We start from the raw sequence: 18,446 nt of genomic DNA, 5'->3' as shown, positions 1-18,446 counted from the left end.
TTTTTTTTTTTTATACAAGGCTTAAAGCACAGCCAATAAAACAAAAATAGGTATTTGGCCTCCATCAGAATTGTTGCCTTCTGTGCTCTTTTTAGTGAATGTCTTCTTCATGTCTACTTTGATCTTTAACCATTTTCCTCACCTGTTCTCCTCCTTTTACTCTCCCCGCTCCTCATTATTTGAGATGGGGTCTCAGGCTGACCTCAAACTCGTTGTGTCACTGAGGATGATTTTGAACTTCACATCCTCCTGCCTCCGCCTCCCAAATGCTGAGATTACAAACCATGCCTCCCTGTGCCCAATTAATGTTGTGTTGAAGATTGTGCACGGGGCTTCGTGCATGATACATGAGCATTCTGCAGGCTGGGCTACATCCTGGCCCCTAATGTGCCGCTTTTGTGTTTAGGTCCGGGTCTCCTTTATGTGTTTTGGCTGCTAGCTCTTCGTTGCATATGTGTTTGCAAATGTTTTCCTCTTGTCCATGGCTTGTCTTCTTTTTGCTTTTTAACGGGGCCTTTTGCAGAGCAGAGCTCTTGGGAGGAAGAACTGACATTTTTATAATGTGGGGTCTTTCAATTCGTGTCGCTTTGGTTTAGATACTCTTTGATTTCTTTTTGTAGAGCCTTTGTTTATTTGTTTTTGGTGTTTAAGTCCTGCACATTATTTTCATATTTCTATTCTTATATCTATATTTTATATCTCTAAGTATCTAATTTTTGGGCTGACCTGTGACTGTTTGGCATTTTAAACTTTTCTGTTCTTACGTTCAATATTGGTGGGTGGAAATCAATTGATTAATAGCTTCTCATCTAGCATCCTATGGGATTTTGAACTCATGGTTCTTAGTCTCTGTAAATTCCTGGGATTTTCTCTCATACATTCGCAGAGATTTCTTTTTCTTCCTTTCCTGCTGTTCACCCTGGTCCCAGCATCCAGCACCGCCCTTAGTATCACGAATGGATGCAGACATTTTTCTCTTGTTTCTAGAGTCATTTGCTTTTGATTTTGAGCAACTATATTTTAAAATAGCTTTGGGTTCATAACACCTCCAGCCACCACACACACAGTCCCCAATTCTAGCGTTCCACTAGAGTCATGTTCACGCCACAGTCAATGGGTCACGTTGACGAGTCATTGTCACCAGACTTCTGAAATTTCCAGAAGATCTGTGAACTCCGGATGTGAATCATGTCAGTTTTGACACAGGTACAGCGATAGGGACCCAATCTTACAACCTCATATGAGGCAGCTTTACTGCCCTGAGAATCCCCGTGTTCCTCCATTCCTCCCTCTCACCTTTTCCAGAACACCACAGAATCGGGATGCGTGAGCCAGCATCATCTTCCGACTAGCCTCTTGCACTTAGACATATGCACTTCAAGTTCCCTCAGTCTTTCCTAGCTCAACAGCTCATCCCTTTTTAGCACCATATCCTATCCCATCATCTGGGCAGGCCACTTTCTGTTTCCTCAGTCTTCTGCTGAAGTGTGCTTGGCTGCTTCCACGTTCTGGCAGTTAGGGACAAGGTTGCCGCGGCGGCCCCAAGACTTTGTGTGGACAGGCTGTCAGCGTCTTTGAGTGAATGGTGAGCAGCAGGGCTTCGGTAATATACGGTGAAACACAAATTTGTTTAATCCCACTGACCGAAACCTGCTGCTGTTGTCACCAGGTTTGGGAACTGGGGCTGGGTTGTGAGGGCCGGCACCCTTACTCCTGGGGTGCAGCATTTGGTTCTTTGCTGTCCTTTTGTTCCCCACTTCAATGCCCAGCATCCTGGGCTCATCCTGTGAGGTCCTCACCTTTCCTCCATCACCTCCCATGCTGGGAACCACCGAGGGAGGACTGACTGGTCTCTGGGGTGTGGGGTGCCTCTAAGTGACTCAGGAGGTACCAGCTGGCGATTTCCTATCCCCTTGGTAAGCACTGATCATCATGGTCCAATAGAGAAGATAGAGGAAATATTTCAGAAGGAGGAGTGTAGATGGAGGGAGGGGCCAAGGCATCCCCATAGGCAGGACCTGGATTTGGGGATCCAGGTGGTTCACACCTATGTGGATTAAGGATGTGGGTCTTAGTCACTAAGTAATGAGGGCCACCGTCCCCTCAGCAGAGGCAAGGAGCATGGTTGGTTCATGTGAATCAGAGCTGGTGAGTGTGTGGATGGGTGTGCTGTCCAAGGATGTAAATTGGGGGCAGGCACTCCTGCATGAGGCCTGTACCCTGGCCTCCTTGTCCTCCTTGTCTGAGGACTGGGACAGGAGACCCACTGTCTTCTGAGAAGCTCAGGCGCTCCCCACTGAGTACCCAGGGAATCAGATTAGCCATATCCAGGCTTCCCTATCGGAGAACCCAGGATAGCAAGACAGCCACACCCAGGCTCCCAAACCTTATACCGCTGCCGGCCTCTTCCTCACGCCAACCAGGCTGCACCCGCTCAGAACAGCGTCTTCGGGCCTAGTTTTTGGCCCTTGACCTTGAACCAACCTTGAGGTCTTCAGGATGGGCCCTTGACCCTCAGCCCCTTGGCTGAGCCCCCAGAACCTGGTCCTCTCCGCCCACAGGGACAAGTTACACTGCTTGGGGTTCCCAGCGTGTGTTCTAAAACATGGAAACCAACTTCAGCCAGGGGAAACAGTTGTCTCGATTTCTCCTTTATTAAAACTAAGGACGTCATTATAAAAACCACTATATAGAAAGACAAACGCAGCGAGACAGCGTCAGTGTGACACACACCATCATTACATCGGATTGGGACGAGGGAGGAGAGCTGATATCAGGTTTTTTTGTTTTGTTTTTGTTTTTGTTTGATTTTGGTTTTCCTGGTTATGGGCTTTGAGAGAGACCCCCCATGCCTACTCAACACTGGCGATTCTAGCAGAGCGATACCTTCCTGCCCCACCCTGTCGACCTGCCTGGTCCCACTGACTCAGGGTGGAACAGGTCCTTTGCAGGAAGGTCCCTTGCCTCTCTAGGGTGGCCGGGCCCTGGCCCTGAAGCTTTCCTAGTTATTGCACTTCGCCCATATGCTCACCTGTGGGGATTAGAAGAAGACACTTCCCCACAGCTTGAACACAGACAGTGGGGAGAGATGGGAAGAGACCGGATGTGAGATCATGAGACACAACACAGGCCTAAGAGCTCACACTAATCAGATACTAGCTGTGACCAAGTGGGAGGTCACAGTGGCCCTGTGACTCCAGTTGCTGGTCCCATGCTCAATTTAAGGTAGATACTGACCGAAAGGGGACTTGGTATGTCTCAGAGGGTGGTTCTAGTTGGCCAAGGGTAAACGGGTCAGGGCTTTGACATTAAGATAGGAGTGTTAACCACCGAGTGACTGACTAATGGTTAAATCCACTCACTCCGAAAGCATTTCTAGCACCGACTACCAGGCAGGAGTCTGGACTGGAGACGGGGTCGGGCGGGACAGACAACGCCAGCTCCAAGGTCACTTCTGTGGGAGGGACAGATAAATGTTCTGTGTGTATTTTGGGGGGAGAGGGTGGGAGTGTTTCTGTTAGGCACAGCGAGTCAGGTAGCAGTGGCGGACCCCAGCCTCTCGTGGGGCCCCTGCGTGTTCTCTGACACAACACACGTGTTCGCACAGGCAGGACCTCAGGTGGACACTGGCGACACAGCAAGGGCTGCCCAGCGAGCGTCAGCTGAACAGCGTGTGGGTGGTACGTGTGTCCCTGCGCAGATGGCCTCGGCTGTCAGTCTTTCCATCCACAGCTCGCAAAGTGTGGGCACACTGCTGAGGCTACAGAAGGCGTGGGAGACCACCGTGGCACCCGACACGACAGGCACCAAGCCTGGTTTTCTAGAGGGCACAGGGCCACGCCTCCTCATAGGCCCCGCCTCCTCATCAGCCCCGCTGACCAGCCAGACATTGGCACATTCAAGGTTTGCTGAGTGACTCAGCCCGAGGCCGCCACTGCCTCGGCACAGCTCTCTGGCACACAGTGTGCTGGCTCCCTGCCTTTCACACACACACACACACACACACACACACACACACACGACGCCGCTCAGATTGTCACCTGTGCGGCACAGCTCTCTGGCACACAGTGTGCTGCTGGCTCCCTGCCTTTCACACACACACACACACACACACACACACACACACACGACGCCGCTCAGATTGTCACCTGTGCCCAAGTGCCTGGGGAGTCTCATGTTTACCTCCCAAACAATTCCTGTTAGCGGGAACCAAGCAGCGAGGTTGAGAAGTTAAAACAAGCCAGTAAGAAACGTCCGGAAGCCCGAGGCCCTGGATCCTCTCGAGACCTCTTTCAGACTGTGTATGTGTGTGTTCGTGTGTGGATGCATGTGTATTCATGTGAGTGTATTTGTGGATATGTGTGAGCTCTACACATGTGGTATTCGTGAGAGTGCATGTGTACACGAATGCCGGTGTTTGTTCTCATGTATACACGTGTGTCCACAGATGTGCGTTGCTGAACATATGTAAATTACACTCACTGGTATATGCACATATATGCACGCATGGATATGTGCATATATGTGTATGCATGTGAGTGTGTGCGTGCATGTGTGGACATATGAACAAGTACAAGTTATGTTCACATGGGTGGGTAAATTGTGTGTGTGTGTGTGTGTGTGTACATGTGTGTGTATTTCTGGATATGCACATTTGTGTGTGTGTGTGTGTGCTCCTGTGTTGGGATTAAGGCCTTTTGCACACTGGTGACAGTCCCCGTCAGATGCTTGGCCACTCCCACGAGAGATGGGCCAGCCATTTCCTTGGTGAGTACAGCCAACCAGGGAGGAGGTTCCAGTCACACAGATGACGGGGCATAACACTGCTTACTGAGGACATACAGTTCCCAGGGGTAAAAGTCAGACAGACACAGGGATGTCCCGTGACCCTCTGTGGGCACACAGTGTTTCCCGCCTCTCTGCTTTCTATGGCTACTCACTCGTGTACTGTATGGAAAGCAGGGGACAGACGCAGCTGGACGGGGCAACAATGGGAGCCTCGGCCGAGACACCGCTCCACAGCTATTTGGGAACTTGCAGTGTCTCTTCAGGACATGCTACTAACTGGCACATCTGTCAGCCATAGACAGGGGGCAGGGGACGGCTTTTCACTGTGGCCCCCTGGGGTCCTACAGCCCACCCCGGGTGCTCAGATCTACACGGGCACAGCTCTTGCCTCCAGTGGCTCTGTGAGGTGGCACGGGGTAAGACCCTGACCTCTAACCCCTGCTTGCCAAGTGAGAAGTGGAGCCTCAGGGAGCATGGGTGGTGGGTGAGCCGGGATCACCCAGCTGAGTGGGAGCAGGGTGCCCAGGGCCTGCACAGCCGACCTCTGGGGACAGGGGTACTCCTGTGCCCTGGATAGAGTCCAGATTCTTACCTCAGACACATACATGAGAGATGCAACCAGAACCTTCACGGCGACCTTCTGCTATTCCCTAGGAGACCTCTGGTGGATGCCCCTCCCCACCCAGAAACCCTGCTGTCCGCATGCCGTGGTCCATCCTGTGTCTGAGGAAGAAGGCTTCGCAGAGGAAGTAACCCTGAGCCCTGTGCAAGCAGCTGCAGGAGTGTCACCCAGAGCCAACCAAAGCCAGACATCCCCTCCATCTGCTCTGACTCCTTCCTCTTGCTACTGGGGAAACTGAGGCAGGGCGGCCTGTGATCACTTTGCTCACGTGCTATCAGAATCTGTCTTATGACCCCCCTGGCCCCGACCTCTTTAACTGCAGAGGCTCTGCCTAAGAGGCTGCAGGTGTGGCCTGATGCAAGTGATCCAGTGCTGAGAACCCTCCAGGGCAAATGGCTGTTCCACACCCTATGACGTTTCAGCACGTGGGAGAGGGTCCATGTCCATCTTTAATCAAGCTTAGGTTCTCCAGGCTGTGTGCAGGGCACAGCAGCGCATCTGAGAGAAACAGGCTGGGTGCAGAGACAGAGGTCTTTGACCCGTGAGGCCTTTAGAACCAGCAGAGTGACAGCTTCCATCGTCTACAAATGGGACCACCGCTTCCTCACGTGGGGTTGAGAGGATCAAGGGCCTGCCCGAGTGGAAAGAGCCTTATTTCCTGAAACACAGCACCGTCAAAGGTGAGGCCTTGTGCGTGTGCATCGTTATGGTGACAGAGATCTGGGTGCGGTGTCACCCTCTCACTTCTGCTGTTCTTCCAGTCCTGGCCACCTAGCTTGTTTTCGTCTAGGAACCTGAAGGGCATTTACTCTTGTAATGGCACTTGCCTGGGCACATCCCTCTTATCTAGATCCCACTGCCACCCTTGTATGTCGTTTGAATCAGGCTTAAACATCTCTGACCACCCAAGCCCCACGCAGCTTCCATGATTTGCCTTTGTGGTGCCCAAGGGGGACCTCCATGTTGGCTCTTCCTTCCTCGCCACCCCTTCCTCACTGTACTCCACAGTGTTGGGTGGGCAGGTTGCCAGCCCATGTGGGGACCCCCTGATCTAGTGAGGATGCAGCTTCGGGAAGAACGGGTCACAGGGCAGATGCTACAGGCACCCAGGCTTACTCAGAAAACCCCGTTTCAGGTAGACAGATTCACGGAACCCTCCGCTCTGGGTTTCCGTAGGACCCATCACCCTGTCTGTGCGGTTTTTCTCCCTCTAAGGTGCGGCACCCCGGGGCAGAGTCTGGCCCTCACTCACTCACTCACTCACTCACTCACCGGCCTGGTGCTGGGCAGGCATGTGGCTAGAGTGAGCTTGTGGGTGACAGGCTCAAGCAGTGACAGTGGAGGACCCCCGGGTTGGGGAGGGGCTGCACTCACTGTGAAAATGTCAGACACGTGCTCCAGGGACCGTACGGGGAGGACCCTGGGTCATGAAGCTTGTTACGCTTTAGGAATCAAAACCCAGATTTGGGTTCCTGTCACCCGGGGTCCAAGCTGTGGAGCTGACCACTCCCTGTCATGAGACTGTGGCACCCTTCCCCAACCTGCACTATTTCCAGAGGCATTAGCGCTTTCCAGGGACTGTGATGGAGCACACAAAATACCAACCTAGGATGCCCAAAGCCAGTTGAGATGCTTCCTTATTACTGCTATGGGGATAAATGCCACCAGAACCAACCAGCACTGGTATGCTCTGGTGCCTGCTGCCTACGGCATGGGAAGACTGGGCCCCATGCCTGCTGACTCCACTGCCTCACAGTTGCTGGCCACGGCAAGACGATGCCTGAGCCTCAGACAAGGACACGGGCAAGACTCCTCAGCCACATGGCCACCTGTGCTCACCAGAGAACCTGTGGCCGGTGGCGGTGGGACTCAACTAAAAACTAACTGAATGGACGTATGGAAAGGACACCCTGACCACACACACACACACACACACACACACACACACACACACGGTTAATATTCCGACACGCATAGGCCTAAGGGGGGGGCACTATTGGCGGGAGTGGAGGCAGGGGAACATCAGTGTTTGGACCGCAGCACAACTCACGGCCCCAAGTCCTTCTGGCTGGGATCAGCCAGGGCAGCTTCGTGTTGGCCATCTCAGTCCACACCGAGTGTCTTCTCAGAAGCCACCAGCCCCAAAGAGGACTATTGCTTGCAGACAGGTGGCTCGGACCTCCCTTCCTGCACCCTGTCCCCGGACCCTGAGTTCGCTCCTAATCTCAGAAGTCCACGGAAGGGGGTTCTGGGCACAGGTGGTGTTTCCTCTTCTGTTACCACGCCACTGCCCCGGCTCTCCCTGGTGTCTTGGTTGAAGCTGTTTTTTGGAGGCTGCACCAGGTGCTCCGGGTCTAACCTCCTTCATCCTGAGGCACAGCAAAGGGGTTTTCTGGAGAGAGCAGAAGAAAGAAGCATCACGCATTAGAGTGAGGAGGAGCCGAGGAAGTACAGCATTTGTACTTAGGACACAAAAAGGGTCTGTGGCACTGTGGTTGCATGGCATTCTAGAGCTCGCGGTCCATGCAATAGGACAAGAGAAATATAGAGTGCCGGGACTCGAACACAAAAACCCAAATCACAATTAGCTGTTTTACAATCTATCTGGAAAATCTAACAGATGCAGCAGGCTGCTTATCAGAACACAGGTTGCCAAGGCAAATAAAATTCTCACTCTTTGAGTCATCAGATCTTATGAGGCCCAATGGGTTCATGTCCCACAGCTTAACTATATATCTTGCCTTGAGACAGTTTCACTGAACACTTGCCAGTGAGCATATTTTTTTTTTTTAAATACTGCTAGTCTTCAGCCTTCCAAAGTACTCTGATTTGGATGGAAATGTATATAGCATTCTTGTGAAACAAGCAAACAATTATTCAAAACAAATACATGATGCCATTCATATGAATAAAAATCCCATTATGCCTTTTGGGCTCTCACCATTGGACAGGGCTCCATGGCTTTGGGCCAGATGAAGTCATGGAAAAGAACCAAACACACTCCTGGATCAGGGATGACGCAGGAGACCAGTGGGTAAGGTCAAGAAGGTAAGAGAGGCCTGAGGACTGAGGGCCTTGACTGGCTGAGGCAGGGTGCAGGCAGGACAACAGGGAACAGGAGCAAACTCCATCTACACCACAGATCACCACACTAAAAACGACTACCCAGGGCGGGCGAGCTGCTTCAACGGTAAAGGTGATTGCCCCCGAGCGAGCCTGACAACCCACATGGTGAAGGGGGGAACCGACTCTCAAAGGTCATTCTCTGACCTTCACACAGGCGCTGCAGTGTACACACCTACACACAGACATGCACAGAATAAAGAAATGGATGTAATTTTTGAGAAAAAAAGAGAAAGAAACAAACAAAAAACCAGCAACCCACCGGCAGGTCTGTGTCTTCCTAGAGGCCTTTGCAGATGAGGCCGAACACATGTTGGGGTGACTGGCATAGGGAGGTCAAAGTCTACTGGGCCACAGGAGGGCCGAGGTGGTTGGCTGTTTCCTTATCCTGTATTTCCAGGGTCTAGAATGCCAACTGGCACCCAGTAGGACTCAATAAATATTTGTTGAATGAATGAATGAATGAATGAATGAATGAGCCAACCAAGCAATTTAAAGCCTGGACAGGGGAACCATCTTTCAATCGTGAGGTCAGCGGAAAGATGCATATTTGATGCATTTTTGAATTACTGTCCCCGTGAACACTTCTTAAATAAATCACACAGGACAGGCTTGTGCACGTGAAGGGCCATGGGGGAGGCTCTCGCTCTAGGGTTATGTTTGAAAAAGCCCAAGGGTTCTGAAAAGCACAGAAGAGAATGGGAATGAAAACAGGGAAGCGGTATAAATAACAGATCGTGGGAGGGATGAGGTGAGGAGGAGGTGGTGTAGATAAAGGAGGTCTGACTCATTTAGAGTTGGGGGCCTGAAGAATTCTTCAGAAGCAGAAGTCAAATCAGACGTGTGAAGGCGCCCAGGACAAAAGAACACAGTGATGGAGAGACAACAGGAGGCGAAGGAGAAGACATCCGACACTGATGTTGCTCATTGTGGGGAGAAAAATAAACACGGTATCAAGAAGTAAATGATTAAGCCTATCGCATCCCATTATAATTACGGAGGTAACCATGGCATCCAAACACGGCTTTCCAAGTGATCAGAAAGGCATTTACACAGAGAAATAAAACAAAGAAAACCCAGGCCATCTGGGGGAAATTGACAGCCCCCACCAAAGCTATAAACACACACACACACACACACACACACACACACACACAAATGTATCATAAACCAGGACAACAGAAATGGGCCTGAGTGTGTCTGCTCCAGAAGTAGACATAATGAGCCGTAAGAACTTGCTAAAAAAAAAAAAAAAAAAAAAAAAAAGACGCTTAGCAGGGATTGAAGATACATTTCACTTCAAGCCAAGTGACTCAGAAAGGCCCACCCTTCACACCACTGGAGCCCACACTTCAAAATGGTCAGGTGGTTAAGTTCTGCTCTGTGTACTCTACCCCGTTCCAAAAGAAAGCATGCCTGGCAACACACAGTTGCAAAACAGGAGGAACTGAGGGGCCTGGGGTCCGTCCTCAGCACTGAATGAACTGGTGTGGTGAGAATTCAAGGTTCCCCCAAACAACACGGGCACTGGGAAATGGGCAAGAGGATAAGAAAGCAAGGTAGTGTGTGAGGATGGTAAGAACAGGGACCGTGAAGGCCCAACACTAGTGAATGCCTGTGCACGAGACAGCACAGCTTTGGATTTGCACCACAGAACAGCTGGGAAGGCAGTGAAGAAAGAGAGGCAGAGTGGCTAACATCAGTGAACCCAGTTCCCTTCTCTCCATGACACACGGAGTGGCCAGAACGTACATAAGGGAATCTCCCCAACCCTCACACAACCCTCGCACTTACGTTAGATGGAATCTATCCTTTATTCAAGCGTTGTTGAAACAGTGCCCTCACAGATGCTGACAATCAAGTCTAAATGTCAAAAAGGCGGAAATAAAACATTATCTCGACGTAGTGTAATGGAATTCGAACAAACAACACAGGTCAGGGGCAAGAGGTGGTGAGTGGTACACACTCTCTCAGCTTTCAAGACACAGAGGCAGGAGGATTTGCTGCCAGTTTGAAGCCAGCCTGGGCTGCATAGCAAGACTGAAACAAAAATAAACAAAAGACAGCTCGGCTGGTAAGGTGCTCGCCGTACAAGCTTAAGGGCCTGAGTTCAGAACCCCAGCACCCATGAAGAAAGCTAGGTTTCATGGTCCCCTCCTGCTCCTGTAGTTCCGGCACTGTGGAGGCAGACAGGAGGATCCCTAGACCCACCGACCATCCAGTCTAGCCAAATCGGTGAGCTCCAGTTCAGTGAGAGAACCTGTCTCAAATGGTAAAGTGGAAAGTGATTAGGAAAGACATGATGTTTCTTACCCTGTAGCCACCACAGACATGTGCACACACATGAACATATACACCAGAGAAAAGTGACAAAGCAAAATGAAGCCTACAACCAAAGACTTTACCTAAGTGAAAAAGAGCGAGAGAACAAAGGGTAAAAATTATAAAACAGCGGGGCACGGTGGCGCACACCTGTGATCCCAGCACTTGGGAGGCAGAGGCAGGCGGATCTCTGTGAGTTCAGGGCCGGCCTGGTCTACATACAAAGCAAGTTCAAGACAGCCAAGGCTACACAGAGAAACCCTGTTTCAAAAACCAAAACCAACCAAACAAGCAGAGAAGAAAAACAGAAATTTCAGAAATGGTCAAAGACCATTTCTGAAATGTTATTTTCAGTCAAAGACTGAAGATAACATTTCCAAAGCCTAGTGGTACAGCCCAATCCAAGAGGTCGTTTCATAGCCCTAAATGAGCCTTTCAGAAATGCCAAGACACAAGTGGGTCGCCAGGCTCAAACAGTTAGAAAGGACAAGAAACAAACAAAACCAAGGAAGACGCAGGAAAGCAAGAAAGAGATTAAGATTGAAACATCAGCCTGAAGACGAGGCTTATAGACAAATCCAGCTGTTGGTTCTTCGGAAAGCAATGGGCTGTGTGCATAGCCGGGGATTCCAGCACAGCAGAAGGTGGGGAGATAAGGGGGAGATGACATCTGTGTTTTCTATCTAACCAGATTCTATCCAATCTCCAATTAGAATGACTCCTGTCACAGTCTCCAGAGACCCCCACGCAGCTAAATCTGTAGCTAGCAGTTACCACCCCTTGACACTGGCCTAGTGGTGCTGACTCAGCAACACTTCTTGCCCTTTCTGGCTGGCTTCTAAAGCTGCTGACACCCAGGTCCCTGACCGCCAACCCTCCTGGACGTCTCCGTCATCTCAGACTGTATTTTCCCGTCACCTTCAGCCGCAGCATTTCCCAAGGATTTCAGACACCATCCACACTCCTTATAGCCTGTTGCTGTGAAAAACACCACGATCAAGACCAGCCCGGAGAGGAAAGAGTTAACTCTACCTTCCTCCGCCATGGAGTGAGAGCCAAGGCAGGACCTCAAGGCAGGAGTTTGAAGCAGAAACCATGCCCCTGTGCTTGCTCCAGGCTTACCTTCAACTGCCTTCCTTACACAGCCCATACCCACCTGCCTAGGAAGGGTACCGCCCATAGTGGGCTGGGCCCTCCTCCATCAGTCAGCAACCAAGAAAAACGCTTCACAAACATGGCCTCAAGCCAATCTGATAGAGGTACTTCTTCACTGACCTTCCCTCTTCCTGGGTTTGTCAAGTCGATAAACTAACCACCAGAAACTAATGCTAGTTTTCTTGTTTCAGTGACTGTGAGGGGTGAAACATACAAATGGACCACCTGGGTCAGCTTAGGTCCAGCTACTGAGGAGCAGGAAATGCTAGGCCTGGTACCACTTGCTCATCTAGGCTTTCCCACTCAGGCTAGAAGTTCAGATTTAAAAAATTACTAACTGCCAAGCTTGCCCAGTGACCTAAAGATGCGACCAGGCCATGCACCCCATAAGCTTTAAAACAAACAGGATGTAGGATGCACAGATAAACCCAAGCACTGTCTTTGTAGGTGATGGATGATGTGGACAATTGTATCCTGACTGCTCAGCCAGTGAGGAACAAGGGGACGGGCCTGAGTTGGGGGCTACAGAAACAGCCCTTTATGTACCTGCCAGGGGCTTACTTGCTGCCTGAATTTATTAAGTCCAAATAAACTAACTCTCTTTGCTACCTTGAGTCGCTAGTGCTTGTAACAAGCGGGGTTCCTCGTTCCCCACAGTGACCAAATCCCTGAAATGAAGCAACTTAGAGCACGACAGATTTATTTGGGTCCATGGTTTGAGGGTCCATCATGTCGGGGAAGGGAATGTCAGAGGAAGCAGACCTGAACTGCAGGCGACAGAAGCAGGAAGCTTCCGGCTTATATGTGGGAGGATAGGGAGGCAGACAGCAGACAGGAAGTAGAGGCCAATCCCTCTTACTGCTTCCTCCGCTGAGGCTCTGCCTCTCAAAGGGGACACGGATAAGATTAGTGTTTGAATGGGAGATGAGCAAAGAGAGGGGGCCTTTGTCATTGTGGGCTCCCATGCCCCTCCAACAGAGGCTTGAGGAGGGGAGATCACCCCTGCCGAAAGTGTCTGGGCTAGGACATTGCCTTCAGACCCAGCTTGGACAGGAACTCATCCCTTTGGTGCATGTGATGGTTGACACGCATTGGGAGACTGACATGCTCTCGAATGACCACGGAGACAAACCTCTGGGCCTCTCTGTGTGGGAGCTTCCGGAGTAGCTTCACAGATGTGGGAAGATCGGCCCTGAATGTATGTGGCACAGTTCTACAGGTGACTAAAAAGCAGAATGTATGGGTGAGAACAGAGCTCTCCTCTCTCTTTCTCTCTGCTTCCTTCCTGGCTGTGGCATGATCAGCCAGCTCATGCTCACGCCATCATGCCTTTCCCACAGTGATGGAATAAACCTTTCTGCTCTCGAGTTGCTTTCGTCAGGTGTTCGGTCACAGCACTGAGCAAACTGGCACACAGTGCCCCTGATCCCCATGCCCTCATCTGCAACCTTAACTGCTCTGTAGTGGTCCCTGGCTTGCTGAGGCCTGTCTTGGGGCCTCCTGGCCTCCATATCATGCAATCTGCCATTATCAGTCACTGACGACACACAACACACATGCCATCATCTACCCCGCACAATCTGTTCCATTCTCCCCCATTGGTACCTGCTGACTGCCAAGGCTAGACCACACCTCCCCTTTCCCACACCCCGCTCAAACTGCTTTCTCGATGGCAGCCCCTGCCCTGCTGACAGCCCAGCCAGTCACTCCATGCCTCTCCTTAACCTGGGCTTGGGGTTGGCTTGGCCACACTGAAATCCTAGGGCCATGATGGTACCTGGCACACAGAGGCCACCGATCAAGCTCAGTGAACCAACCAATGACCAAAGAGGACCAGATCCAAGAGGCAGTGTTTTCCACTCGCCCCAGCTTTATCAGAAAGCCACCACAACATAACTGCCTTTCTGGGAAAGGGGAAATATGCAAAGAGCTTGTCGAAGGCAAAAGCATCTACCTCGGGAGATGGCCCGATCAGAGCCCAGACTGCCGGGAGAGTCCTGTTTCTTCACATTGCTTCACTCATTGCGCAGGCCAAGACCAGAGAGGGTGCACAAAGAGGGTGCACCCAGGCTTTCTGTGGCAGATGAAGGTGTCGACACCCGAGGGACTTGATCCAGTCATGCCACTCCGTCCCTCCAGCTCCCCCACACAGGGTGAGCAGAGACCTCCCAAGGTCATTTGTCCAGCCACAGGGGTCACAGCTGAAGGCTGTGCCAGCTCAGAGATGCTGGCTCCCACACCTGGGGGACTGAACCAGAAACCAGAGTGGCCAGGATGCTGAGGTTGCCCCCAGGCCCAGGTGTCTGGACTTAACCTCCTTGGTTCTTGCTCTCCTCCCCAGGGTATTATCAGTGACCTGTACAGCACTGATACAAGCTGAGGGAGGCCTCGACATAGCAGTCCCAGCCTCCTCCTGAATCCCCCTCCCCATGATGCTCAGGCACCTCGCTTTTATCCTGTCCCCCACCAAACTCCTACACGTTCCTCTACAATGACCCCTTCCTCCCCCTATTCCAACTTCTCTAATCGTGCAGCTCCACCTTTGCCCCTTTCCTGCCTTTCATCCCCAGGCTCCCTGAGCCCACTTTCAAAACCATTCAAGCACGCCAAGGCCACTTAATTCTCCTTCAGAGTCTGGGTACCTCTGCCTCAGGGTCATTGCTTCTCTGGTCCCTCTACATGGATTGCTGGCCCGGCCATTAGTGCAGGCCTCAGTTTTTAATAGTTTCAGGTCCTAGTAAAGACAGATGTATCTATCAGAAATGCTGTGTGACTCTGGGCAAGTTATTCAGTGTCGCAGGTCCTCAGGTACCCACTGGATGCCACTCCAGGCCTGCAGGACTTTGACACAGCAGGCTGTTAACCACAGTGCCATGCCTTGGCTGGGCATTAGCCACGTCAGAGGCTATGCATGTTGGGTTGCCTGGCCTTGCCCTAGCCTTCTGGAAGGAACTGTTGGCTTTCATGGTGATCACAGCTGATCACGAGGAGCACAGGATAAAGAAACTGTCCCTGACTGGCTGCTGACTCCTGTCTCCCAAGTGTGCCTGTTCTCCACAGTATGCCTGACCCTTAGGCCCTCACTGACTCTGGCCCCAGGAGAACTAGGCCCGGAGCCAGTCATACCCCTTCACACGGGGCCAATGCCACCATCTTCTCCATCACTTTTGGAAGCCTGACCTAATGGAGTCTTCTGTAGCCTTTTTGAGCTGGTGCTGGGATCATGGGACTAGGTCACATGTCACTGCCTCCCTTTAGGACTCTGAGCTGGGTTAGAACATGAGGACCCCAAATATATTCAGGGGATTTCTGATTTGTGTGGCCACATTAAAAATGACGTCCCGGAAGGCCTGACTTGGTCCTCAGCTCAGTGGGGGCCTGAGCATGAAGTTGGTTGGTCCTGGGGAAAGGGCAGGCAGGGGACAGCCTGGTTGAAGACATTCAGAAGGCCATAGCAGGCCGGGTAGGAAGACAATGCCTACCATCAACTTCAACTCTAGATGAAGGTCCTCAGACTCCATACCAGGACCCTAGAGTTCAAGAACATCCTGAGAAAGGCAAGTTAGTTATGGCTGGGCAGTGCTGGAGCTATTGGGCCAAGCCTCCTGTGCCAGGTGCTGTCCCCTGGGCTGTGACCCCATCCTCAGGACCTGGGCTCGGAGGGGACACACCCATTGTTGGCTTACCCATCAATAATGTCCAGCCGGTGCTGGGGGTGCTGACCACTGGGACACACCATCTCCAGCCTGCACAGTGGCACTGGTGAGTGGTGCTGAGCCCGGCAAGGGGCGGGGTGCAGAAGGAGGCACCGTGCAGCTGGCAGGCAGGGTGGGCCGGCGTCTGCCGGCAGCCCTGGCTGAAATGAGATGGAGCACCTGGTAATTTGAATAGTAATGAAAGCTTCCAGAATGCCGGGAGAGTCTGGAACAATAAAAGCAAAGGAGAGACGAGAGGCTTCGGTCTAACGGCAGGTGAAGTGTGGACATGGCTCCTGGGATGACAATAGTTCACAGCCACTTAGTGCTGGCTAGAGGCCGGGCCAGGGCAGGAGCCGTGACACATTTCCTGGGGTGTTCTCCCAGCAGCCCCACCGTTGGGACAGCTTTGAGCAGATTTTACAAGGCAGCAGAAGGCAGGGATGTTGGGAGAAGCTCAGTGGGAAGGGTGGTGGCAGATGTAGTCATAGTGGCGGCCTGGGCAGCAGATGTGGGCCCGGCGGGTGGCGGGTCTCCAGTAGGAGGTGCTGTTCCTGCAATGATGCCACATTAGAGGCCACATGCTCACTGTGGGGCCAGATGAGGATGTGAGCAGGCCGCGGCCCATCCTTAAGCTACAGGAGCGCTGAGTACCCTGACATCCATCACACACCTAAGTAGACAGAGTAGGCAAGGCCTCCAAGCTCCCCTGCCCCAACCCCTGGGAACCGTGTGCTTCTACCTTGCAAGTCAGGGGGCTTGCTACTGGGATTCCACTCGGGGTCCTAACAAGAGGCCTGGTTAGGCTCATCCAGTTGGGCACAGCCAGGAGAGTGTTAGAGGTGAAAGGTCTCAGAGGCAGGGGCTGAAGAGCAGCAGTTAACAGCACCGGCTACCCTCTCAGAGGACCTGGGTTCAGTTCCCAGTACCCACACGGGGGGGGGGCTCACAACTGCCTGTAACTCCAATTCCAGGGAATCTAACTCCCTCTTCTGGCTTCAGGAGGAACCAGCCATGCAAGCGGTACACAGACTTAAGCTAAGCACCATACACATAAACTTTTTTAAAAGGTTTAAAGAAAGGAAACAGAAGCAGAGGACAGACAGCAGCTGTTGTGGGTGGGGCCATGGGCCAGGGAAGGCAGGTGCCTCAAGACTCCCCCTCACAGCCTCCTGATGGACTGGACCTGCTGGCTTGATGTTAGGGCCAGAACATCCCATAGCAATGGGATCTTTCAGTTCTGGAGTCCCCGTTTGCTAGGATCCCAGCGTCCCAGGGTCCTCTGACTCTGGGGTCTCTGGGCTCCACAGTCTCTTGGCTCTGGTGTCCCTCAGCTCTGTCCCACACTGTAGAAGTGTGGCAGTCCATCCTAGCTCTGTGTCCCTTCTCAGTTTTGGGTGTGTCTTGGGTGGTCAGCAAGGATTCAGGCCCTGGCTTGGCCGATAGGCGCATGGACCAGGTCCTGGCTGGCCCTCAGGATGAGTCACTGTCTCACTTCACCCCAACTATTGTCACCTACTTCCATGAGCCACTTCCCTGATCTGCTCAGCAGAGATCTGCACACACACAGTAGTGACCCTCAGAAGCCAGCGGCCTGGGCCACCTGCACTCGAGGGGTTGCTAGTCATCTGTCACCTGCTCTTGGAGCAAGGAGGCTTCCAAGGCCAAGTTCAACCAGCATGAGGTACGGGTAACCCATTGGTCCCAACACAGGCCCCGGAGGGGAACAGATGTGTGTGGAGCAGCTGTCAATAGCATGTGCTTTCGTAAGGGTCCCTCGGGTCACCCAGCGGGACAGACACTGGCTGTGATCTCAGAGCAGAAGAAGCGAGCAACGAGGGTTTGCGTACATGGCAGTGACTGGCTTGCACGCGGTCTGACTCCCTTTCACTCCTCCCTGGGTCTCCCAGAGAAACAGTGAGGCCTCAAAATGGTGCTGCTGTCGGCAGAGAGGGTCCTTTTACTCTGCCGTCGTACTGTGAAGAGTTTAAAGTGTGAGATGAAGGTGTGGGTCAGCTGGTGGAGGGCTAGCCTGGCACACATGAAGGGCCATGCTCCATGCCCGGAACCACATAAACTGGGTGTGCGGAGGCAGGAGGATCAGAAGTCCAGGGCCAGCCTGGCCTACATGAAACTGTCTCAAAACAAAGACCTTGAACATGAGCCCTGTCTGCTCCTTCAGAAGGAAGTTGTCTGGGAGCTGAAGGAACGTCATTCTCCTGCTGGTCATGGAGCCTCTGTCAGGTTACAGCCTGGAGGATGGGCCAGGCGTCTCTATGGCACAGGATAGTGGGCAGCACAGCTTGGTAGCAGGGTACAGGGTGGGCTGTGCCCTCTGGAGCTCCCTTCTTCTAGATCTTCTGGCTGCCCTCCTTCCTGCCGCCTCTCCCTCTCAGTTGTGGGAGGCTTGGGCCTTTTTAACACAAACATCCTGGCAGTTAATTTTTAATGTCACTCTGGTCAATAATTGATGGTACCACTTTAACAGGAAACCTGTGTTCTGCATCAGCTGCCGCTCAGCACCGCCCATCCCTTGGAGGCCTCTGTCTGGAATCGCCCACCTCCCGCCCCGTGGGAATCAAGACTCCTTCTCCTGCGTCAAGGGTTTCAAAGCACTTACCCACTCTTGTCCCACTCTTTCCGGCAGCCCAGGAAGGTCAGGAGGCTCTGTGGAAAGGTGGAACCGAGACATGGAAGGTCACGGCTGACCATGGTCAAACGGCAAAAGGGGGTGGAAGGTA

At 52.3% G+C, this 18,446-nt stretch overlaps 1 protein-coding gene across 8 annotated transcripts in view; it reads right to left on the bottom strand.

Annotated features, from left to right (window-relative positions):
- Window positions 1–2,629: 2,629 nt before the first annotated feature.
- Shisal1 (shisa like 1) overlaps window positions 2,630–18,446 on the bottom strand; it is a 107,103-nt gene continuing 91,286 nt past the window's right edge. For 7 of the 8 annotated variants that reach the window (XM_060388912.1, XM_021630839.2, XM_060388910.1 and 4 more), the window contains exons 5-6: window positions 18,326–18,372; window positions 2,630–7,802 (exon numbers count right to left, since the gene is read on the bottom strand). In XM_060388912.1, the coding sequence (XP_060244895.1) occupies window position 18,372 (1 nt within the window). In that variant the 3' untranslated portion in view covers window positions 2,630–7,802; window positions 18,326–18,371. The remainder of the gene's footprint in view (window positions 7,803–18,325; window positions 18,373–18,446) is intronic. The other variant, XM_021630837.2, reaches the window with a different exon arrangement.

Source organism: Meriones unguiculatus, chromosome 8, assembly GCF_030254825.1.
Source record: "Meriones unguiculatus strain TT.TT164.6M chromosome 8, Bangor_MerUng_6.1, whole genome shotgun sequence".
Lineage (NCBI taxonomy): Eukaryota > Metazoa > Chordata > Mammalia > Rodentia > Muridae > Meriones > Meriones unguiculatus.
The sequence above is the reverse complement of the archived record's forward strand: the minus strand, read 5'-3'. Positions and strand labels throughout refer to the sequence as shown.